The following is a 24,768-nucleotide window of genomic DNA, read 5'->3' on the forward strand; positions in this document are numbered from 1 at the left end:
TACTAATATTAACTCAACTACAGAAAGATATTGCTCCTGTGCCTGTAAATGTGGAGCTGTACAGTAACAGGAAGATATGGAGAGAAGGAGAGAAAGGAAAACAAAAATGATTTTAACCTTTAACCCCATATCGAGCTTGGGAAAACAAACACATGCCTTGTGCTTGTTGGCGATATGTGGTGCAGTCTTCCCATTCTTTGTTTGTCCTAACACAACAAGGCTTACCTTTTTCCTTTTCCATCACCATTTGCAAGCAGACACTTAGAAAGTGAAGCATTTTTGCACTCAGGATAGCTACAGTAGATAACACATCTCACATCCCACTGCACTGTCATTTCAGTTAAATTGGTATTGATTCCACCACCTCTGTTTTTTGTGTGGATAAAATCATAATTAAAATTGATTTGCAATGACTAGTTCTTATCTTAGATCAGCTGAAGGGCTTTGACCTTCTGATCTCTCAGCACTGGTTGGTGACCTCCACAGGGGTTGAAGTGCAATGTTCCTTCTTAAGTCTTACACCTAAAGCCCTTTTACGGTCGTATTTCCCCAAAGAGAAGGGCCAACAGCAAGAGAACAGAGAGAGGGGAGACACGCGGAGGGGGAAATCCCAATAGAAAGAAGTCCTTATTCTTACTATCGATGTTTATCGTTCAGCTTGAAAAGCAAAAAAACCAACAAGATTTTCCTGCTCTGGAACATATAATGAATTGAATTAACACATCATTGTTTGTTAATCAGAGTTTATTTTTATCCCTGATGGAGCTGGTATCCAAGACATCCCTTTGATCCCATTCCCCTGCTGCATATCAATTACATTAGCTCAGTCACCTTTGCTACCAATCGTACAGCAGCAGCACCTGCCCTGCTTCTTTTGCATGTCCTGTCTGTCCTTCTCTGTCTTTTCCACACGTTGTGTCATCACATAATTGGAATGAAGGTCAGTTCATCATCACTAAGTATTGAAACAATTTTTGGAAGCCTGCCGTCGGGAAGAACGCTAAATACAATAAAAAATGTAAAAGAACCAACTTTCTGTTGCTCTGTGAGGTGAACAAATGGACAACACATTTGTTTCTCTCATGATTTCTCTTTTCTACATACCTCCAGTATTCCCACATCAGTAATAATATGCTATATGCACGCCACTATTAGATTCTGAATCACAAACCTGAGAACCAGTCCACCTATACTCAGTATACATGAGCATACACAGTATATTTTTAGCTTTGGTCATACCAGTGGGAAATGAAGCCCTAACCACTGTAGGCCTGGCTCACTGATCCACGGAGAACAAGCATACTGTGGTCTGGGGGCGTCATGTGCTTTGGTTATAATGTACTTCATCTAATTTGGCTCTACGTTTTGTGTCATCAAACTGTATTTGAAAACAATAATAGGATAAACAGAAAAAGAATATGAGACTTTTGCACACTGAAAGTAACATTGTAAATATGTGGGAAGTAAAATGATGAATAAAAAATAAAGTCAACATGGATTTGAAAACTGACAAGCAACCAGTGCAAATAAGTTCAATATGTGACCTTCTTCTCGTCCTAGTTGGCACTGTGGCAAGTTCTGGATATAGCTGTATCATATATCATGCTTCCTTTGTATTGTGCAAAGAAAGCATGTGAATGTATCATGTTTATAACATGGGAGGAATTGATTTTTACAACAATTCATTCTGCATGAAGTCATGTGGTTTCTGTATATTTCATCTGCTTTTTTTGGTTAGATTAAGTAATTATTCATCATCTTGTCATCTCGTCTTATAATTTATTTATGACTACCATTTCAACTACCATTTTCAAGGGATAGTTGGTCTTGGTTCATTAGTTCTCACTTCCCCCTTTATTATTTTCTGTCTTTTTGCATCCATCTTTTTCATCCAGGAGCCTCAGAAACAGAACGGAGGCTTCATCAGAAACTGTTTGAGAACTACGACCTGAAAGTCAGACCAGCTCGTTACTGGGAGGATAAGGTGATGGTTCGAGTGGGAATGACCCTCTCTCAGCTTGTCAGCTTGGTAAACACACACACACACACACACACACACACACACACACACACACACACACACACCACACACACACACTTGTTTTTCCCCCTCATGAGGCCTGTATTTTTTTTTTTTGCCAATTGTCGGGGCCACACACGCACACATGTACACACACACACACACACACACACACACACACACACACACACACACGCACTTATGAATTATTTGAGTCCCATATATACACAAACTACTGGGTGCAATTAGTTTCCGTAGAGCAGGATTAAAAGTAACAGCGCTGTCATACACAACAAGATATGGCGACATCACTAATGTATCTCTTCGTCCCTCATTCTCTGTCTCCCACTACAGAACGAGAAGAACGAAGAAATGACTACCAACGTGTTCATGAATATGGTACAAGGATGAAAACATTCGACCTCATCACTGAGCCGAGCTCTGCTGCTCCGAGTCTTGTCACCTTTCTCTCCGCTGATCTGCCCCTTAAATGGACTTGTCACTTCTTATAACCAAACATTATTTCTTGCTTTATCCCTCTTATTCTCTGACTCGCTCTTTCATTTCTGTCCCTCGCCCTTTGGAATTTAGGACTGCTTAAGTGTTTGTGACAGTGTGTGAGTGTGTGTTTGGGTCAGTGGGATTGAAATGATTTATCAAAGACAGGAGGGGATGTGGATAACAGATACATCTCTTGTCTGCTCCACTTTTCCTGTTATTCACTTTTTTTCTTTCTCCTTGCTCTTGTCTCCCTCCCTTCCTTGCTGCATTTCTTCCTTCCTTCCAAGGCATGGACAGACTACAGGTTGTCATGGACCCCAGAGGAATATGAGGACATTACAGTTTTGAGGATTCCTCCCAACAAGGTGTGGCGGCCTGACATCTACCTCATTAACAAGTGAGTGTTCTATCTGCAGTCCTCAATATCATCATCACACAGTAACTAACAGAGGATTTACCAACGATGCAAACTAGCACTAGCGGCGAGGCTCTAGAGAAGGCAATGTCCGTCTGACAGTCGGTCAGTCCACCATTTGTTAACCTATTTGATGGATTACCATGACATTTTGTACAGTCACGTTATGGTCCTACAGGAGGAAACCTACTCACTTCTAGTGCCACCATGAGGTTAGCATTTATGATTTAAGTGAAATATCTCAGCAACTCATTGTGGACTGCCATTAAATGTGTTATATAATTCAACTAATGACATTGACTAATGATAATAACATTTGCATGTTTACATTGTCATTGTGAGCGTGTTAGCATGGTGACGTTAGAATTTAGCTCAAAGCACCATTGGGCCTTCGTACAGCTTCACAGAGCCTCTAGCATTGTTAACACATATTTTATGTATTTTTAATAAGGTCAAACTTCTTTTTTTTATTTGGCTGGCATACAGTAATAGATTTACCCTGGAGGGATTACTTTGGCACAGTGTTCTATTGAATGATGATTTGGAGGGGCAAGATAATGATACGTCTGTGAGTTTTATGAAACACGTAAGGGTGTCGATGTTATCTGCAGTGTACCGAATGGAAATGTATTTACAAGATGTAAATTGAATTGAAATATCGTGGTATGCTAACATGTCTGAAGTATGAGCACCACATTTGTCTATTTCCTCCGTACAGTAACGATGGTCAGTTTGACGTGGCGCTGTACGTCAACGTCTTGGTTTACAGTGACGGGACAGTCAACTGGCTTCCCCCGGCCATCTACCGCAGCTCCTGCTCTATAGAGGTACCACATGGCAAACTAGGAATGTATGGCTCGGTTTAATATGTGATACCCTAAGGTTTTACTTGTTTTCATGGACCTTAATCCATAATTCCATATGTGAAAATTCCCTTTAAAAAAGTGATGTAGCAGTTCATATTATCCACTCCCACAGGTGTCGTACTTCCCGTTCGACTGGCAGAACTGCAGCATGGTTTTCCGCTCGTACACCTATGACGCCTCTGAGGTGGAACTGCAGTACTTCCTGGATGATGAAAGCAAAGAGATTAAGGAGATTGTTATAGACGAGAACGCTTTCACTGGTTGGTGCCTACATTGACCTCATTCTGAACCTATAATCCTGTTTTTTAAAATCTTTTTCACCATATCAATGAACATCTTAAAGATTTAAAAAATGTATAAGCAAACATATTATTTCCACCTTGTACGTCTCTTTCTCTACAGAAAACGGAGAATGGGCCATCTGTCACAAACCCTCCAGAAAGAACATTAAGGAAGAGCTATATGAGGACATCACTTTCTACCTCATCATAGAGAGGAAGCCTCTTTTCTACGTCGTCAACATCATCATGCCCTGCATTTTCACCAGCGTGTTGGCTATATTTGTCTTCTACTTGCCTCCTGGAGCAGGTCAGTACATCTGATATGTTTTGACACTGACTACACATCACTGCCACGACGGGATGTAGGAAGGGAGACTACGCCTTGATGCAGTGTCTACTGTCGTGACAGGAAGCATGTGTCTAATACAGACTACTTCATGAGGCAGGGCAACCTTTGAAGGAAGTCATTGATATATTATAGATTGAAAGAAAGTGACCTTGGCGAGGAGCCTACTTTGTCAATCTTTGTCCGGAAAATACCGATTTGATGGAAAGCAACACGATTGATGGCAAACAAGTAATAAAAACGTTTTGGTTTTTTTACTTGAACTCGATTGAGATCATCTGTGACACAGTTTAAAATTAGGCAACTTTCTACTTAACCTACAACGGACCAATAAACACTTGCAAACATGCCTTTTGCATTTTTTAAATGAATTCATCAGTTGCATGTTTGTCCATAACAAAAGGACATTTTGAAAAGTGTGTCCTTGTCAACATGAAGCAGAAGCCAGCAGAGTTATTTGCTGCTTTGCTGTTAAATTGTATTCTCCGTGTTGTCTGCAGGAGAGAAGATGACTCTCTCCATTTCCGTCCTCATCACTCTGACTGTCTTCATGCTTTTGCTAGCTGACAAAGTCCCTGAGACTTCCCTCGGCATCCCAATTATTGTCAACTACGTCATGTTCACCATGATTCTGGTCACTTTCTCTGTCATCTTAAGTGTTGTTGTCCTCAATCTGCACCACCGAACACCCAGCACACACATCATGCCAAACTGGGTTCGAAAGGTGAGACTCGGCTAACAAATTCACTGAGCAACCATCTAGACTATTTCAATACCGTAGAGAATCCCTGATTTCTTACCTCTGATTCATAGGTTTTCATTCACTTCCTGCCTAAGTACATCGGTATGAGGAGGCCAAACCCAGAGGAACCACTGTTGAAGGAAGAGTCTAGTGATGACTCGCCCATCCAAAGCTTCAATGGTAGGCAGCCTGGAGGAGAGTACTTCTATCGCAAGATCAACCCTGATCTCGTCATACCATGGAGAGGCAGGTGAGGAAACATTTACATCATGTCATTTATTCTTAATGAATAATGAATGAAGTACACTGGAAAAGATGGGAACTGGATCAATCAGTAAGGTGTTTTCCAATAACTCAGTAACTGGAGAAGTTATTGTTTTCGAAGATACCAAAAAATCTAACTGCCTCACAGCATACTTATGAAAGAATGTAAAAAAGGCTTCAACAGATGAAACACTCTTTGTACTCTTTTTACATCATAAATCAATTAAATAAACTTTAGTTGTCATGGAGCACATGATGATTGTTTGTTTTTACTTTACTTACTGATTTATTTATTTTTTTATTACTGATTTAGCTTTTCAGATTTGTTTTCCAAAACTCAAAAATAAGTGTATGTTTCGAACATCAACCATTACAGTAATGCTTTAGATTATGGCTCAGGAAGCGTAATTCTTCATGGTTTACAGCAGGGGTTCTCAACGGGGGTGGCAGCTGGAATCAATATTTTAGAAAGAGGGGCGTGTCTTTGGGGGGCGTTTGTGTGTACGTTCCGCGAGGTAATTCATAAACACACGCAATAAATCTACTCAAAAATACATAAATCCAATCAAAGAACTTCAATATTAAACTGTCATTGACATCAGTGAACGCGGCATGGCGACTGTAAAAAAGAGAAAGGTGGAGCCGGAATGCTCCAGGAAAAATGGACGAACAATTATTCATTCGTGGAAGTAAAAGGCCAGTGAGCCTAGTTTGTGCAGACGCGCTCTCGAGCTGCATTACAGCACGAAACATGCCAAACTGCACGAGCTGAAAGGACGAGTGCATTTGGATAAAGTTAACATTGTGTGTTTTCAGACTTTTATTTTTATTTTGCAGAGCGATAAAGTGCTACTTGAAAAACAAAAACAAGCGCCGCCCCCCTCAGCCGCCACTGCTCGAAAGCATTAATGTTATTCCAAGGATACACCATGAATAAAACTAATCTGGATTAATGTTAAAAGACTACCCCTCTGGTCGGGACTTGGACCAGCAGCAGACGAGCTGCACTCTGGCTGTTCGTAGTAGCAGAGCTAACACCAGCAGAGCTAACACCAGCAGAGCTAACACCAGCAGAGCTAACATCAGCAGAGCTAACATCTGCATCACTGATGCTGATTCAGGCTGTGTGCCTTTAAAAAACACGGATATTTTCATCTGAGTTTCTGAACGTTGGAGTCGACGTCGCTGGATTTTTGACTTATTTGCACTTCTCTCCTTTCCTTTCTTCCGCTCCCTCTCTGACTGGAGGTGTTCGCGAAAGGGAGAGAATGTGAATGCGCAAAGCAACGCAGTAAACACGGAAACGTGCACATAAATTAGATAAATAACATAAGCGTTTAGTTAATTTAATAAAAGAACACGTTTAATGTGAAAAGTGAGTTGTGATTTGGCGCTATATATTTATATAAAATAAAACACGGGGTTCCGTTGGGGGGCGGGTACCGCCTCAGACTTGTTCCTTTGTGCTCGTTTATTGTTAGATCACTTAAGAGTGTAAATTGTTTCACATTTCTGAGGATGCTGTGTTTAACACCGGTCACAGTTTGAATGTCTGACCCTGATTGGCTGCAGTCTATGACACTGATTAAAGTTTGAATCTAAAAACCGTTGCATTTGTTTAACACTGTTTAAAATGTCTTTGTTTGCTCCCTGGGTACATGGTGTATCAGGGCAATTGAAGGTAAAAACAACAAAACATTTGTTTAATAATATAATATTTATTATTATTTTAAAATGTTATTATGTAATTTCAATTTCAGAGAATTTGAGTTTTTATAATAACATAATATAGCAGCCTAATAATAAGAAAAATATAAGAATTGAAATACTAAATTATTATAATCAATATATAATATAAATTATAAATACTAAGAAGAAGAATTAGAATAATACAAACAGAATAATAATCAATATTAAAATTCAGGGGAGACAAACAGGAAGCCTACATTTTATTTGATGGCGGGGTGGTAAGGGACCTGGATAATGGATAGGGGGGCGCTGGCCCAAAGAAGGTTGAGAACCACTGATTTACAGTGTAATAATGGTGTACGGATTCATTTAGTGCAAGTGAACAAGATATGAAATCAATAAGAATTTATACTCTAGGTACTTTTTAACCTACATATCGTTAATATTATGGGGTACAATATGACCGGCAAGGAGAACTCGACAATGGGGATATTTTAAAAAACATATTATTATTATAAGTGTGGCGGTTCGGATTCCATAGATTTGATCGGGACGCAGCATGAGAGCTAGTTTCCAACCACATAAAGCAAATAATAATGAGGTGTGCATTAAGTCAAGGAAGCCAAGCTGCTCACAATTCTTCGTTAGGAGCCAGTCCCCACTGAATAACCCTTCAATCAACTCAGGGGACTTGTTACATTCAGCAAATAAATGTCTCAAAAGGGCTAATATGCTGGCAATTGTCTGACAATATGTGCTGAAATGAGGTGTGCAAAGGATCAGACAGAAGTGTGCACAGTTCTCTTCCTCTCTTCAGAAAGGGCGTTGTCACACTCTGATTGGCCAAGAGGAGGAAACGCACCAAGCTGCTCTCAATTCTTAATTAGGAGCCAACAGGTGATCTGAATAACCTGCAATCAACTCAGGGGGATTGTGACGTTCAGCTAAAATGACTAAAGTTAATTAATTAGAAGATAAACCAAGCTCTTGTGTTGCGTTATTGAGAAAGATAAATCCCTAAAGCTTACAGTCCCTTTCTTACCTGACAAGATTGTTAAACACCATAGACCTCAAGTAATCCCCAGCAGAGTCATTAATCCTGATTCAGCCTCTTTCTAGGCTAAGATGTGCTGATCCTGACATTACACTCGCAGAAAGCCATTTCTATTAATGTTAATAAAGTCAAGTGCCAGCATGAATCTTCTTTTTTTGAAAGTGCCAAAGTGTAAATGTTGGATCGGATGCCAGGCTAGCTATTACAGTAAAGTACACAGCGTGCTAGACTTGGCAGGATCACAGCCATCACCACAGCAGCTCAGAGAATCTGTAAAGACAGTAACAGTACCGTACATATTTATCACCATATTTAATAGAGCCACATCAAAGGTACTCTGACGAATGAATTAGAAGGATTAATGATTCAGCTTCTTAAAACTAAATGGGAGTAATTTATAATTATTAATGTTAGTATATGTTTTGTTATACCATAATTTCTGTGCTTTAGTGCAAGCGGCAATCTCCAGTTCTGGTAAACGAAGCCAATCTGGAAGTGCCTTAAACTTCTTAATATCCAGCAGGGGGTGACTCGTTTCGTTACAAAACAAGTCTAACTGTACGGAAGTCTATGAGAAAATGATACTTCCCACTTGATTTATTACTTCAGTAAACATTGTAAAAATGAGTTTATGGTCTCTGAAAAGCATGAAGTTAACTTTGTAAACGATGGGCTCCTTTAGAGTAAACGAGGGTACGCTTTAGGTTGTGATTGATAGGTCGCTCACACACGTTGTTGTCCGGTTTGGGTGCTCTTCATCCTTTCACAGTGTTTTGTTCAACATAGCTTCACTCTTGTCACTTCTTGGTTGCAAAAAACCAAGATGGCGACCGAAAAAAAAAAAATGGCAACAGACAAAAACCAAGACGGCGACAACTCAAGGCTTCAAAACCGTAGTCCACAAACCAATGGGTGACGTCACGATGACTACGTCCACTTCTTATATAGTCTATGACAGGATATTTGAGGGAAACTTATTCAATGAACAGTGTATTTGGAACTTTTGTTAAAAGCATATAGACATTAGCATTTAGCTCAAAGTGCAGATGTACCTAAGTACAGCCTTGCAGCCTTGCAGCCCTGCTCGCTGCATCATAATAATTTAGACGGCAATACAGGGGGTTTTCTTTTTCTTTTTTTGAGGCTATTTTTCGTGCAATTTGCTCTTGTTGCTGTGTTTCTGTACTGCCATTTTTAGAGATCGCCTGCTAAGTGACTATGAGTGACTATACTATATAGTATACAGTATGTAGAGTGTATAGTATACAGTATGTAGAGTGTATACCAATATCTTTACTCTGGCTAATCTGTCACTAGGCCTCAGCATTGCCACCCAGCCATGGCATCATAAACAGCTCCAGTCCTCTGAACCAGGCCCTTTGCTGGACATCTCTCATCCCGTTCCAAGGGCATCATATTCATTCCCAGCTAAGCCCCACACCCACGTCCACAGTCGCCAGCCTCTAAGCCTCTGTTTAGGTTGGACATTAGGGGTTAATCCCTTAGAAAGGAGGTGGAGGGATTGTGAGGAATAGATAGGGATAGACGAGTGGAAGGGGAAACCGGTGATGAGTGATTGGGGCAGGGAAGGATTTTGTCATTTTGATGTGGAGGAGATGGTGGTCAGGCAACATCGTTCTGTTTGATGATGCTTATTTGCATCTCAACTTGAGTATATTTAGTTGGAATCCCTGCGTGTGTCGTCTTTGTTTCAGCTGTACATAGCTCATCTATAAATCTATTACTCAATATTATCAAAACGTACATTACAACACTATACATGTGCTTGTGTAAGGGTGCGTTTGTGTCATTGTGAGAGGGGCTCCATGTATCAGCAGTGTCAAGCCGTGGAATGTGAATGGCATGCAGCAAGTTCCAGCACAACGTAGCTCAGCCCTGAGCTGTGGCCACACAGACACACACAACACCATTCCTACAGGAGCTCTTGGTCGCTCATTTTTATTGTCCAGCAGTCCATCTGTTGTCACTGTCTCTCTGTGGCTATGATAACTTGTCCTGCTCCTTCACTGACGCCTTCCCCTCTCTGGTGCCGGAGGTTTAGCACATTTGTTATGACCTTAACTTAATATCTAGGGCAGCGAAGGTTTAGTTTACATAACCTTTGAAAAAAAATCGAGCCCAACACAACAAGAAAAGGCTGCTCAAGCAGTTTAAGTGCAATAATTAACATGTAATTATTGAAGAGCTATTAACAGAGAAACCAACTGCGACCACCTAAACTTATGTATCCACAGACACACGCACACACACATACACACACACACACACACACACACAGACGCACACACACACACACACACACACACACACACACACACACACACACACCAAATTTCAGCCTGCTAGGGCGAAAACTGTGGCTGCCATAGGGTGGGGAAATTTTTGTGAAATGACCGACCTACTGAGCGTGATAGATTTGATAGTTGCAGCTAAAAAAAAAGGCATCAGGATCTCCAAGGCATAAAATAATAAACACAGCAACTGGAAAAATAAAAAACTTGAGAATCAAACAGAATGGCACTACTAAACTCCCTTACTAACCACAAAACAAGAGAGAAAGGAGAAGCTAAATAAATGGCAGATAACCCTTACAGGGCTTCCTTAAAGTTAAACGTTAACAGAGCTGTTTCAAAGTACTATCAAGACACACAGAAGTTCAACAGCAGCACCAGCCCCGAACACAGGTTCTGAGGGTTGATGCAGCTCCACTGAGGATCGAGTCATGTTCAGGTGTAGGTGATCAGGCACTTAGAGAGGGGCGTGGCAGACCTGAAACAAAGAGGAAAGTCAATGGATATAATCAACATCATAAGTAATGTCGACATATATACTACATACATGGACTGTAGACATGTACTGAAGTGCCAATCTCTCTATCTCTAATGATTTACTGTTAGTATACTTAATATCATCCTGTATATTTTACCACGTGAGCAAACTAATGGATAACTGAGCAAATCCAACAACTAAGCAAAGGAAAATAATGCACACATAATGCAGCGAAAAACAATTAAAATAATTTACAAAGAAAACAAGTAATAATCACTTTTGTTTGACCAACAAACAATCAAAAACTAAAGATAATGAAATAAAGCAGTTATTTACTTGTTACTAAGACAGGGTATTAAAGTCGTAAATTTAAAAGTAAAAATATCCTTGGATATTCTCTGAGATTAAAGTGGTAAATGTGTGGTGTGTTAATTTGTGGTTTAATAGGGTAGATTGCACCTTGCAAAGTAAAGCAATGTGGTTACTTCGCAAATAAAACACAATTTTCTTTCTTTTTTTTTCTTGTAATTTGTGACTTTAATTACAGAGAACTTCTGATTTTTATTCTTAAAACAAAATGATTAATTTTGAATCTCAATGAATATTCAAGTTCTCTTTGTGTCCACTAGTTGTTACTGATCCTGCCAAGATACTTCAAAATTAAGTTTCTGTATTAGAAATATGCTGATTTGATCTAATTTTAAATACACAAGTGTCAAACAAATAACATGTTAAATTACTTGTAAAATGTGGAGGTAAAGAGATAAGAGGTCAAATGTTTTTACAAGAGGTGAAGGGTGAGTGGGGTGTTGGGAAGCACAGGGCAGCAACAGGACGTTGAATCTGTAACAAATAGTTAGCACCCTGTTTAAGTGTTTGCTTCAACCTGTGTAACTGTGGTCCGACACGAGCTGTGACCTCACCTGCTCTGTAAGAGCAGTATATATAGTGGTAAGTATGCATAAATAAAAGAATAGTGAGTATGAATTATGAGGGTTTGAATCTGCTTATAGTCTAAACATATATTTTTGCTCTTTCAAATGTTTTTATTGTGAAGCAAAAAAAACATAATGTAAAAAGACAAAAGAAGCACGCTCTTCAAAAAATAAAAATAAATACATAAATAAAATGCAAATACCTAAATAAATAAATAAGAATAAAATAATGTATACATGTATAAATAATAAATACAATAAAAATAACAATAACAATGACAATAATTCTATTACTTGTATAACAGGCTGTACATATATTATGTGCTGTGTTTCCAAATAATCATATGTTTCAGAATCAGAAATTATTATTATTCAGAATATTCAGAAAAATATTTTCCCCTCTGATTTGAATGCCTCAGGTATTTATTTCTGAGCAGTTACGGAGTTACGCACAAAAGCACGAAGGCACTACAAGAACGCTGTCAATAAGACTCTCTCTCTCTGATCATATGTTTTGGTTTATGGAACAGCTGTGCGAAGAGAAGAATGAAGGGGTCAAAGGTCATGGTATCACATGAATGTTGACCCAGTGTTGTGTCAGTGTCACCCCTGTGTCAGTGTGCTGCTGCTGTCACTCAGTGTTCAAGAAGCTACATGTAGCGGTGTTGCTTGTCAGTGGCTACAGGGCTCACAGGGGCACATACTGTATGTTCTGACATCTGTGTCTCTCTGTATGTCCTTCACTGGACAGATAATGTCAGTGGTGGTTTGTTTCAGCAGAGGTGAACAATGCTGTTCTGGTGACTCATGACAATTGCAACATAAATCTGAGCTTATTAAGCATTTGTGAAGGCTGTTGCTGCATTTATTTTTTACTTCTTTCAGGATGTGTTTCTTCTCTTTTTTATTTGTTCACTCTTAATCATTTTTTGGATTACTTAAAATGCAAACTGCATGTAATGAATATGAAAATAAAAATTACCAAATGAATTAAAAAAAACTCTCAATACAGTTAATACGTATATAATTTGCAATATTTACAACATGCACCTCTAATTTCTTATCATATTAGATATAATAGCTTGGACCCTGCACTACGTACATATATAAATACATAAACTACAGTGTTTATTCACACAAAATAAAATGATATATATATATATATATATATATATATATATATATATATATATATATATATATACACATAGTAAAATACAATAGGACAGAATAAGAAATACAAATAATTAAATTAAATTAATCAGGTAATAAAAGGAGAGCTGGTGCAATGCATGAATCATAGGTTGATAGTTAATAATTGCAGGGGAAAAAAACATATAAATATAAAGTATGAAGTAATAAATAATTAATAATTAACTGTGGTCAGTCTTCAGCTAAAGATTCTAATTCGCTTTCCGGATGAGAGTCAGTTTAGTTTAGCTACCGACACCTCAAAATATCCCTTTGTGTGTGTGTGTGTGTGTGTGTGTGTGTGTGTGTGTGTGTGTGTGTGTGTGTGTGTGTGTGTGTGTGTGTGTGTGTGTGTGTGTGTGTGTGTGTGTGGAAAAGAACAGGGATGTAAAATATCTTGGACTCAGAACTAGACTAAATGTATTGTTGCAGAAACGCCAGTGTTTCAATGCCCATGTTTTTCATTACTTTCCCCACTGCTGTTTTATTAAGGTGTGAGAGCACAGTGCAGCTCCAGCGGCTCCCGGACACTGACAGCTATTGTCTGATCCTCCCTTCCAACCTGAAGTCAGCCATCGGTGCCGTGACATACATGGCCGAGCAGCTAAAGAAGCAGGACACGGATGACACGGTGAGAAATGTGCAAGGCAAGACACACGCTGTCAGGCAGCTTGTTATTCATTCTGTCTGCAGCTCCTGAGGACAGACTGTTCCAAACATGCCCCGACGATGTTCAAGTGTCATTGCATACATACAGTACATTGCTGACTCAGTGCTTACAGTAAGTGCTTCTGTGTGCGTTCCCTTCAGATGACAGGAGACTGGCAGTTCATCGCCCTCGTGGTGGATCGTCTCTTCCTGTGGTTGTTTGTCATCATCACCACCCTGGGCACCCTGGCCATGTTCTTGGACGCCAGTTTCAACTACACGCCTGACAACCCCTTCCCATAGAAGACGAAACACTGACAAAGTTGTTTGGTCGTCACCTCTTCTTATCGGTGATTTCTGAGATCATCAGATCTGACTTTACATAAATACCTTAATACTTATTCCATATTTATGTTGTCTCAGAAATATTTTTTTTGCAAAATAAAATGTGTCACATTTGCATAAAGTAGAACTATGTACACAACCTACATGATAACAGAATCTATGTAGGTAAAGGTGGAAACGCTCAATGGTTTTGCATTCTTTTTCTGTCTAATTCATATATTCAACACATTGTGATATTAGTTATTTGAGTCTAAAATCTAGAAATACATTTTTCTCAAAAGTGAGAGTGTGTGTGCTTTCTTTACTTTGTGAAATATGCAGGAAACGACTACTTTGTGTGTGACTCTGCTGTCCTCTGCTCAACAGTGATTACACTTAGTGATTGTTATGTTGGCCTGTGGGCAGTAGAGGGCAGTAACATAATGTTAATTAAAAAGCACTGCAGTTGAAAGGGCTGCAAAAAGGGACATATTTTAATAGTGTTTGTAAGGAGAAATGGCCGCCCGTTACATATGAATATAAGGTGTAACACTTATGTTCACTTAATGACATCCCTCAAAAAATAAGCCCCATCATTATGTAAAGAAAACATACTAAACATGTATTTGTTTGAGTCAGACAGCTGTAAGTGCACCAGCGTAGCTTTAGTGTTGGTTTCCATCATGATTTGTTGATCACAGAAAGATCTCTGACCCCTCTGTTTCACTGCAGTCATCTTCAAACACTTTTTACTTCTTCTTTACTGAACCAGCTCTATTTTTATATATATTGAAAAAGGCCTTCCAGACACAAGCCCAGCGGCCTCTGGACAACTGTACTTGGTACCCATGAAGTGGCCGATAACATTTTTTGCTGCAAAGTGAACCAAATGACAACACAAAAGGACTACAGACAGACACACAATGACCACAAAGAGACACAAAACAACCACAAAGAGACACAAAACAACTTAAAAAGACACATAGCGATTCAAAACAAATACACAGAGATCCAAAATGATCACAAAGAAGCTTTACACTTTTGCCTGTTCTTCAAATTCCATTTGAAAGTTTGTAAACCTGCCCAACACTGACCAACACTGGGTCAAACCAACCCGGTGCTGCATTAGTGCTATATTGACACAAACTGGGTCAAATTCGACTTTAAGTATATTGTTGGGCGTTTGCAGTGCACTGCCTCGTCGCAGGTTTGTCTTACAGTACAGTACATTCCAGCGACTCTGTAGTCATGTTCACGCTCACTGAGGTGCAGCATAAAGCCACAGAGTCTGTCATTGTATTCATTGTGTCCAACTGTCCAAATATGTTTCTCCTCAGCATGTAGCACTTGCCAAGCTCTTAGGAGGAGAGTGAGTCCACGACACCAAAAACACAATCTGTTGGTCCCATCCTGCTGCTGCTGCACAAAAGCCAAGCCTTGTTGCATAAGAAGGCTGGAGGTGAAAAAGACAGGGGACATGTAGAGATGGGGCGCCATCCCCCTCATTTGTGCACTCAGAGCTTTTCAGGGAAAAGCAGCGGGCCCAGTGTGTTTTATTGCTAATGCCTCAGTAACTTCCAAGGGCACTTAAAGGACCTCAATCACTGGATTTGCACTCCACTTGCTCACTTCAGACCCAGAGGAGGCCTCAGAAATGGGAGGGAGAGCGCCCGAGAGAATGTTGTTAGTGCCCTTCTTTGGGCTGATTTAGCTGTTTTCTTTTTCAGCTTCTATTGAGCGTTAAGCAACGGTTAAACCAGCAAGACAAATGTGTGTTTACGCTTTTAAAAAAGAAAGAGGGGGGGAAAGAGCAATGTTCTTCTTGTGTTCTTTGCTTTCCAGGTCCCGGGTGGAAAAAGCAGCCAAGAGGACATCAGATAAATCAGGTTACCCGTGGCAACTTCACTGGTAGTCCTGGGACAGGCCCTTGATCTTCTTCTTACTCATCTTGCTCTTCTACATCTCACACAGCGCTTTGTGCTCACCTTTTCTACCTTCTTATGTTTTTCTTTAACACTTCTCCTTGATCTTTCACATCCTACCTTGATCCTAACAACTCTTTCAACCACCCAAAACATCTCCTCTTCCTCTTCCAGCCTTCCTTTCAGCCTCTGTATCAAAGTGAAACAGATTCCTTAAGCTATGGGGTCATTCCTCCCCAGCAACAATGGGGTATGTGTTGGCCTCAACAGCTAAGACTTGAGACCTGTTACCCAGGCCTAGATACAGTAGAGGGGGAACGAGTTATAGTGAGAGAAGATGTGGGTGAAGTTGGGGCGAAAGGGCAAGAATGTGAGAAAATGAAAGAATTGAGTAGTGGAACTGGAAAAGAGGAGTAACAGACATGTGGGACTAATCTAGCAAAGACTCATTACATATTAAATTGGTAATCCAGCCAGTAGGTGAGCACATTTCCATTAACCTGGCAGTGGGATCACTTCCTGCAGGCTTATGGGTTATTACTTCCTCTCCCATTGCTATAGCACTATTGTTTAGCCTCAGTGTGAAGTCACACACACTGCAGCGCCGGAAGCCAGAGCTCTGATATCGACAATGCTGGCTATTGTCTCTTGGTTTTTGGCATTTTATTGGACAAAATGAAACAAATATATGTTTAAATATTTTGTAAGTAGGAAGAGGTGAGAAATGGTCACCTTCCAGGTTAAATTATTTGATCAAAAGAAATAAGCACACATATAGCATGGATCTAAAAAGAAAAAGGTTCCTACTGAACTTATCTAAAACTGCAACTTTCACTTTACTGGCTGAGTTTTAAATATTTAGTCTTTGCAATTTTACCTGGCGGTTTTCCTCAATATCACATTACTAACAACAGAGAATCACGAATCTGCTCTTAGCCAGTGATTAGTGATCTGTGGGAAAAGGACGATTGGGAGCTTAGTCTACTCAGACAGGGACCTGAGTTATAGCATCAGTCTGGGTCAGTGGGTAGACTGTATTAACTCTGTATACTGTATGCACACACAAAAACACACACACACACACACACACACACACACACACACACACACACACACAATATGTCTAGGCTAAGGAAGAATAAAGAATATTCATGGTCAAATAAGTGGTGCGGGAGAAAACTGTAATACAAATTCACTGTTGTTTTTTGGTGAGTTTGGGCAGCATAGGTGGAAAAAGACTACTCGTCAAACAATGTTGTACTTAATTTCCGTCTTAAGTAGCTTTATAACTAGCATTTTTCTCAAAACTGAATAATCATATTCAAATCTGTATTTTATTTTTTTAGTCATGTTTTCTGTTGCTGTGCTATTATATTACAATATGAATATCGAACATGTGCATACATCATTTCATATAAATATATATACTAGTAATATAACATTTGATGAGAGAGGAAGTTGAGGAAGAATGTTGTAGCCACGGAAGAGTCTTGAAAAGGTTAGAAATTGATCAAAAGGAGAAGTGTTGAGTGCAAAGACGACCTGTTGCTTTGCTGGAAACAGAGGGGACATTTCCCAGCAGCTACTCCCCGCGACCACAGAGCATTGCGACTCTATGCATCAACAGGCTTGATAATTACACACCCACTTCACACCATCACCCACATCTCGGATGCCCATCCCCGACTGAAGACCCCCGGTACACAACTCAGGAGCGACTCGGACTGATATCAGCGGCTTTTTGCACCACTTAAAGACACATTTCTGGAGCTTCGCGGTTTGTAAAAGAGGAGAGGGACACGGGATCCACTGATTTAAGTTTATTTAGAGAAGGAGACTTTTTTTGCAAACGATGGCCAACTCCGGTGTCCAGCTGTTGGGATTTTTCCTGTCGTTAATTGGCATTGCTGGACTGATCATCGGGACTATTCTGCCGCAGTGGAAGATGTCAGCGTACATCGGGGACAACATCATCACAGCGGTGGCCATGTACCAAGGACTGTGGATGTCATGCGCTTTCCAGAGTACCGGACAGCTCCAGTGTAAAATCTACGACTCAATTCTGCAGCTCGACAGTAAGTAGTCCTCTGTGACTGGGGGGTCCTGAGTGATGACATGTCAATCATTGGTTTTAATGCAGCAGGTTGGATCGTGTCCATCTTCACACAGTCTCCTATTCATGCCTCTACACCTGGAGACCCACCTGGTCCCTCACCTGAGTGAAACCTCACTGTTATCTCTGAGAAAATGTGCCACCTCAGCATCACACCATCATTACAACCACACTGTTAACTGTGACTACAGGGGGACATTGTCTTCTTCGTAAATGACTGAATCTCTATTCCTAAAAGCGTTCCTTACATCCTGACACACACATTGTCACATTCTGGGAAACCCTCACACCTCACGTTTCCTAAGGACTCACAATTTTAAGAGCTACTTCCGTGATCCATCTTCATGAAAGACAGGTGTTTTGCAGGAGCATATATGAACTCAAGATTATCTTTTGTCACTATGGCCGTGCCTTTGTGGAAATACATCATAAGTGATAACAGGCGTAACTGTGTACCTTGTTTTCCCAGGGTATCTGGGTTATTGAAAACTTTGTAGACGCTTCTGCTCTCGCTTGCGTCACCATGAAATAGAAACTACATTGCAACATTACATTGTTACTTTTGATTGAAAACTGATAATTTCTCTGCTGATATATCTGATAGAATACATTTTATTTTGTCTGTACATGTAATTACATACTAGCTACTGTATTGTGTTCCCTACATACAGTAGGCTTAATGCTGAGCTGGATTACTAACCATGAATGGCCTCAGACCCTCAGGGGCCCCAATACTTTCCTCTGTGTGTGATAATGTGATTATTGCATGTGTGTTTTGTCTCGCATCCTTACCTGTGTTGACTAACTGTCTGATAAAAGACCCTATTAAAAAATACATTGTGCAGATTAAATAATAAAAAAATTACCACAAACACGTTAATAGAGACCCACAGCCAATTTTTCCCCCAGGGCCCCCTAGTGGGCCGTGGCTAATCGAGTACCTGCGGACTCATGATTGGCTAAAGTCATGTTAGTGTATGACTAGCTTTACATACAGTAAGTCAACGTACATTTCTTATACAATGTTGTAGAAATGTATCATTTCTTTGAGAAAGCAGCGGCCTCTACTACGGAGGAGTATTATAAACATAGTATCTATACCATTATAGAGTACCACGGGACATTGACAAGAACCTAATATCATTTTGTAATTCAACATATATAACATATTTGGCATCACCTCATTGTTTGTATCTTACATCTGTGTGACACATGTAAGATAAATAAGACACTTTATTGCCATCACACTGTAGGCATACCACATAATTACATTTGGTAACTTTCAGTGACCAGCAGCGAGTACTGTGTGTACTAAGTAATCAAAACCAAATTAGTGTCCATTCACGTCTCTTTTTCTCAGTGAATGACAGCAGATGTGCAACATTTGTGAAGCAACTACAAAGACTTTCATAGACGGCCCAGCAGCGATAATGAGAGCAGTGTTGTAACTCCGAGCCAGGATACTGTGCATCCTGCTCTCTATCTGCATTTACTATATAATCCACCCTATTGTTCCCCATGTCTCGCTATTTCATAGAGTTATCCCCCCCCCCCCCCTACTCTCTCCCTCTCCTCTGCACCCTCCTCCCCTCTCTACCCATCCCTCCCTCACTGCTGGAGGGTTTTGTTTGTTTGGGCAGGGCAGGGATGGCCTAGACTGGCACAGACTGGTTCTAGGTGGACAGAGGGGGAGAGACAAAGGGGGGGGGGGGGGGGACTCACCCTGTGATAGGTTTATAGGGTGAGGGGGGGCAATGACTGATGAGGATTCTAACAGTAGAGTTTCAGCAGGCCTCCTCCTCTAATTAAACAGCAACAAATGGGTGGAGACGGTGGAAAAGAAAGAGTGTGAGATGTGTTTTTCTTCTGTCTGTTTGTGTGTGCTGGTGTGTGTCCATTTGTATCCCATGGTTTCTCTTCCAGGAAAAGCTCACATTCAAATGTCCTGACAGGCGAATGTGAGTGTAATTCACAACCTCTGGACACACACATAAAGCCTCTCTGATAGGCCGAGGCCTGTTTATTAGTCTTTCCTCATCATTTATCAGTTTGTGCTTCCAGATTTGACTTTATATGATCTCTTTTGTTGTTTTTGCAAAGTGCTACGCTCCCACGATCCACAAAACAAAAGGCCATCTACTCACTGCCTTCCCTAATGGAACACACTCTTCGTGTACTTTTCCCATACTTAATCATTTTTTCCCCTTCTCTCTCTCTGCCTCAGGTTCACTTCAGGCCACTCGTGCCTTGATGATAGTTGGCATCATCGTGTCCGTTGCAGGTCTGGGTGTGGCCTGTATGGGAATGAAGTGCACCACCTGTGGAGGGAGCAACAAACTGCGCAAGTCCCGCATCGCCATGACAGGAGGCATCATCCTACTCGTGGGAGGTGAGGATGCCATACATTGTTGACGACAATAACTATGAGTGACATTTGATTACATACATGACAAATTAAAGGGAAAACCAACATAAAGGTGTTGTTCCACCGCAAGCTGCAAGAACAGCTTTTGTGTGTGGAACTGTACACGTCACTCCTACATTTCTGGCTTTGCAATTGGATTGAGACCAGGTGACTGTAAAGGCGTCTGAATCACATGATTTTTATCAAACCATAACTTTTGCTAGCACCTCTGTGAGCTTGTAGTTAGGGCACTTTGAGCAAATACTGTACAATAATACACACCTGGGGAAAAAAAAAAGTCCTTATAGCAGCATATGTGTAATACACTATATATTATATATTGCTTGCAAAGGCTAAATTGGGGGACTTAAGTTAAAGTTTTACCAGGAAAGTCACTCAAAAACACAAAAAAAAAACACAAACTTCAGAGGTTTAACCAAATTCTCTGCTAAACATACAAGATTTATACAAGATTTAGAGCCAATCCACCTTAGTAGTGGAGATATTTCATTCAATGTGTGAAAACTTTCTGAAATGTCAGTCAGTAGGATTCATGCTATGGACACCATAGATATATGTACCAACTGCTATGGCAATCCATCCTCTCTTTGTTGTGATATTTCAGTGAGGACAAAAGTGGTGACAGACATTGCTTTAAAAAACATGTAAACTTTTCACTGAGTAAAGTAAAACTGCAGAAAATTGACACATGAGCAGCCGAACTAGTAATATGATACATGAGAAAGGGTGGTGACCAAATCATGTTTCAGTCTGACTCTGTGCTGACCACATGCTGCTGTATGGATTTGGGACCTATACTAATCCATATTATTTCCTATGGAAAATATAATAAACACAAACCCGGTTACATAATATTTAATCAAAGCTGACCTCATCATCACGTTTTTTCTTAGATCTTGCGTACATCATTCAGTTAGTAGGAGGAAGTTTGATCCCTAGTCCAAAAAGCTTTCCTCCCACTCCTCTGCTGCAGCCCTTCATAGGTCATTAGACTGAATGAGTCCAGTACTCCTGGAACAGATTCTAACATAAGAGGTCTAGCTGGCTCTGGAGAGAACAGAAACACTAAAAGCTAATTGTGCTGGAGTCAATAGCGAGCCGCCTGGTGACTATAAAAGGGGTAAAAGCATGTCTATCCGCTCAGGTTTTGATGTTGTGCTGATGGACTGATTGATCTTTGTTGTTGGCTTTCCTTCCTCTCAGGGCTGTGTGCCATCGTAGCGTGCTCCTGGTTTGCTCACAATGTGATCAGGGCTTTCTATAATCCCTACACTCCAGTCAACACCAAGTGAGTAACCCCAAACAACACCGGGTGTTCAAGTACTGTTATTAAAGGAATAGTTTGACATTTTGGGACAATTGCTCATTCGCTTTCTTACCAAGTCTTACATGGTAAGATCGATACTGCCAGCAGACAGTTAGCTTAGCTTAGCATAAAGAGTGACAACAGGGAAAAACAGACGCCCTGACTCTGTTCAAAGGTAACAGAGTCCGGTGCTGGTCCAACCAGCACCTTCAAAACTCACTCATTAACACGTAATAAAAACGTAATTACAACACATTATGGTTTTACGGTTATGTGCTGGACTATGTCTGCAGTGACAGACTGTTTCCCTATGTTTCCAGACTTTATGCTAAGCTAACTAGCTGATGGCTGTAGATTCATATTTGAGAGTGGTATAATGATCTTCTCATCTAATTCTTGGGAAGAAACTCTATTCCCTAAAATGTCGAACAGTTCCTTTAAGTATTATTTTTAAGGTCCATTTTGAGCGAATGCATTCTTCTAATCCACTAATGTTGCACTTTTAACACCATTATATTATTGGACATTTATAGTTTATGTCACTTTGCAGATTAAGACATAAAATATTGGTTTGCATTGTTATATACTTGCCAGCAAATGCTTCATGCACATTAATTACTATTTAAAAAAATCTAATATTATTATGCTGTTATAATTATATATAATCATTTTGCATATTTGAGTACTTTTACTGTTGATACTTTTTAGTTAATAATACTGTAGAAAGTAAACATTTTAATGCAAGATTTTTATTTGAAATGAATACATTTGACATTGTTTTAGTGCCGCTTGAAGAGGCACTAAACTGAACTGATGAGATAGAAATGTTGAAAATGGATAAATCAAATGTGCCAAAGTTTTAATTTATCATTAGAAATCCTAACTTTTCTTTTTGAATGCTTCATTGAAAATGCTCAACACCACCTTGTGTGCCCCAGGTTCGAGTTTGGCGCTGCCATCTTCATCGCCTGGGGCGGCTCCCTGCTGGATGTCCTGGGCGGAGCCATGTTGGCTGCTTCCTGTCCACGAAAGAAACAAGTGTCCAAGTACCCGTCCATGGCCAGTTCCCGCTCTGGTCCGCCAAGCAGCACTAAAGAATATGTCTGAGAGCGCTCCCTGCAGCTTGGGACTCCAACAGAAGCTGTCACAGAAGCCCCTCCACCCCTTTTTTCAGCACCAGCGAGGAGTAAAACTGAAGGTGTATGGGAAGTTGTGAATCATAGAGGCAAAGAATTACTGAAATGGGACCTTCTTTTCTTTTTCTTCAGGCAGACCTTTGATAACCCCGTCACTATCATGCAGCACTCTCAATTGTTTCATGAATGATGTCTCTCACCCCGTCTACACATTCCACAATTGTTTACAAGTGGTCTTCACAAATACATTATAATTGGATCCCCTGACTTAATAGACAAGCTCTTTGGGTGTAACCTCTTGAATTGTAGCCTAAAGGGTGGATTATAGCCAATATTTGCACCTGCATGTTAGAACCGGCATCTGTTAGCGTTTGCCGTGTAATTGAAAGTAATCAATTCCAGTTTGGTGTCTAGGCTGCGACTCAGGGGCTTTGTACAACAGAGACACAGGGTGACAAAACAGTGTTTTATATTAACTGTTGGTGGTTCTAAAATAGACGTTACGACGAGCAGGGTGTGACTTCACACACAGGGCTCACTGTGTAGGATGGCCGTATCACACAGGCATTTTACTACAACAGTCACTACAGGCCTCTTCGTACCAGACTGTTACAAACCCTGCTCAGATATGAAATATTTTATTATGTCGTCACTGTGCTGTTATCACTCTAATAGCTTCCATATCAGCCACTATGAAATTAAACTGCCTCTATTTATTTTGACAAATTTTAGGATGAAGTTTTTGGCTCCTGTGTAGGTTTATATGATAGGTGTGGCCCAGTTCTAGCTTTCAGACATTATAAAGTCCTATTTTTATTAAGATGTTTTTATGCTCTGAACAGTGTCTGCTGTTATTGTTTTTAAATGTCATAGTTTTATACATGTGGCTCATTTAGCAGATAATGGTCTAATGACAAATGAGTGAAAGAACATTTTTAACATGTACAACAGTGCGTAAATAATAAAGATATTACAAAAGTGCTAATTGTGTGATGGTCGTAGTAGCTGATGGTTATTTTCTCAATTCTTAGAAACAAATAGCCCAATTTTCTTGGAAAGCAAGAAAAAAATAACTTATTTTTGACACGAGTCTGACACGAGACATTCATCTGCTGAAGGAGGAACGTTTTCTAGTATTAATATACTATATTCATACATAATATAAAGTAATAACAAATAACTTCTCAGTGACGTAATCCAGTAGCCATTTGAAGGGAAAAATATTTGCATTATTATAGATTCTAGATTTTTAAATGAGGAAGAGGTCATTCTAAGAAGTTTTATATCATATCAGACACAACATATTATTCATAGCAGAGTGTTTTTTATGTTTAAATCATATGTACTAGTTATGGACTCACAATGAATGAGTCAGCACAACAGAAACATTTTGTTTCCGTAGCAAAGAAGACAGAAAAAGACTCTTTCTGTGTGAAAGTTCAAAGAACAGGGTGAAAAAAACACAATGCATGAAAAGTTATGTGAAGTTGTAGAACAAAATTGGCAACAAGTGCATGAAAACAACAGATTCCACAAAGATTTGTCTTTTATTTCCCGAGATGCATTATGAAAAGTAAACCATTTCCATGCAAATGGTAGCCACTACCCCAAACAACAATCTTTGATTCAGAGAATGGGCTGTGAAATGCAGTGTTTCCATGAGGCAAACAAAAGTAAAAGTGAACTAGTAACAATTTCACAGCCAACTAAGTAACATGACATCAGCATGAGCCTCTACAGACAATAGCGTGTCATTTCAAGGTCTACTGTAATCTTTAAAAAACCCAAATGACCACAAAA

The 24,768-nt window shown here is 39.9% G+C and overlaps 2 protein-coding genes across 2 annotated transcripts in view; both read left to right on the forward strand.

Moving 5' to 3' along the window:
• The window catches only part of chrnb1l (cholinergic receptor, nicotinic, beta 1 (muscle) like), a 17,052-nt gene extending 2,875 nt beyond the window's left edge, over positions 1-14,177 (forward strand). The window contains exons 4-13 of the mRNA XM_029455345.1: positions 1,896-2,029; positions 2,375-2,419; positions 2,809-2,918; positions 3,655-3,763; positions 3,915-4,062; positions 4,205-4,390; positions 4,930-5,153; positions 5,243-5,421; positions 13,587-13,725; positions 13,905-14,177. Coding sequence (XP_029311205.1) covers positions 1,896-2,029; positions 2,375-2,419; positions 2,809-2,918; positions 3,655-3,763; positions 3,915-4,062; positions 4,205-4,390; positions 4,930-5,153; positions 5,243-5,421; positions 13,587-13,725; positions 13,905-14,045 — 1,415 coding nt within the window. The 3' untranslated portion in view covers positions 14,046-14,177. The remainder of the gene's footprint in view (positions 1-1,895; positions 2,030-2,374; positions 2,420-2,808; positions 2,919-3,654; positions 3,764-3,914; positions 4,063-4,204; positions 4,391-4,929; positions 5,154-5,242; positions 5,422-13,586; positions 13,726-13,904) is intronic.
• A 3,386-nt stretch (positions 14,178-17,563) lies between these two features.
• Positions 17,564-23,949, forward strand: cldn7a (claudin 7a). The gene is made up of 4 exons (XM_029454362.1): positions 17,564-18,063; positions 20,326-20,490; positions 21,730-21,814; positions 22,771-23,949. The coding sequence occupies exons 1-4, from the start codon at positions 17,841-17,843 to the stop codon at positions 22,937-22,939; spliced, it is 642 nt and encodes a 213-aa protein (XP_029310222.1). The 5' UTR covers positions 17,564-17,840; the 3' UTR covers positions 22,940-23,949.
• Positions 23,950-24,768: the final 819 nt, after the last annotated feature.

Source organism: Cottoperca gobio, chromosome 18 (genome assembly GCF_900634415.1).
Source record: "Cottoperca gobio chromosome 18, fCotGob3.1, whole genome shotgun sequence".
NCBI lineage: Eukaryota > Metazoa > Chordata > Actinopteri > Perciformes > Bovichtidae > Cottoperca > Cottoperca gobio.

Excerpts from the sequence above, each read along its gene's own strand:
- cldn7a (XM_029454362.1), top strand. The coding sequence starts at position 17,841 with ATGGCCAACTCCGGTGTCCAGCTGTTGGGATTTTTCCTGTCGTTAATT. Across the intron at positions 18,064-20,325 it reads CTCAATTCTGCAGCTCGACA|GTTCACTTCAGGCCACTCGT; the intron begins GTAAGTAGTCCT and ends TCTCTGCCTCAG. Across the intron at positions 21,815-22,770 it reads TACACTCCAGTCAACACCAA|GTTCGAGTTTGGCGCTGCCA; the intron begins GTGAGTAACCCC and ends TGTGTGCCCCAG.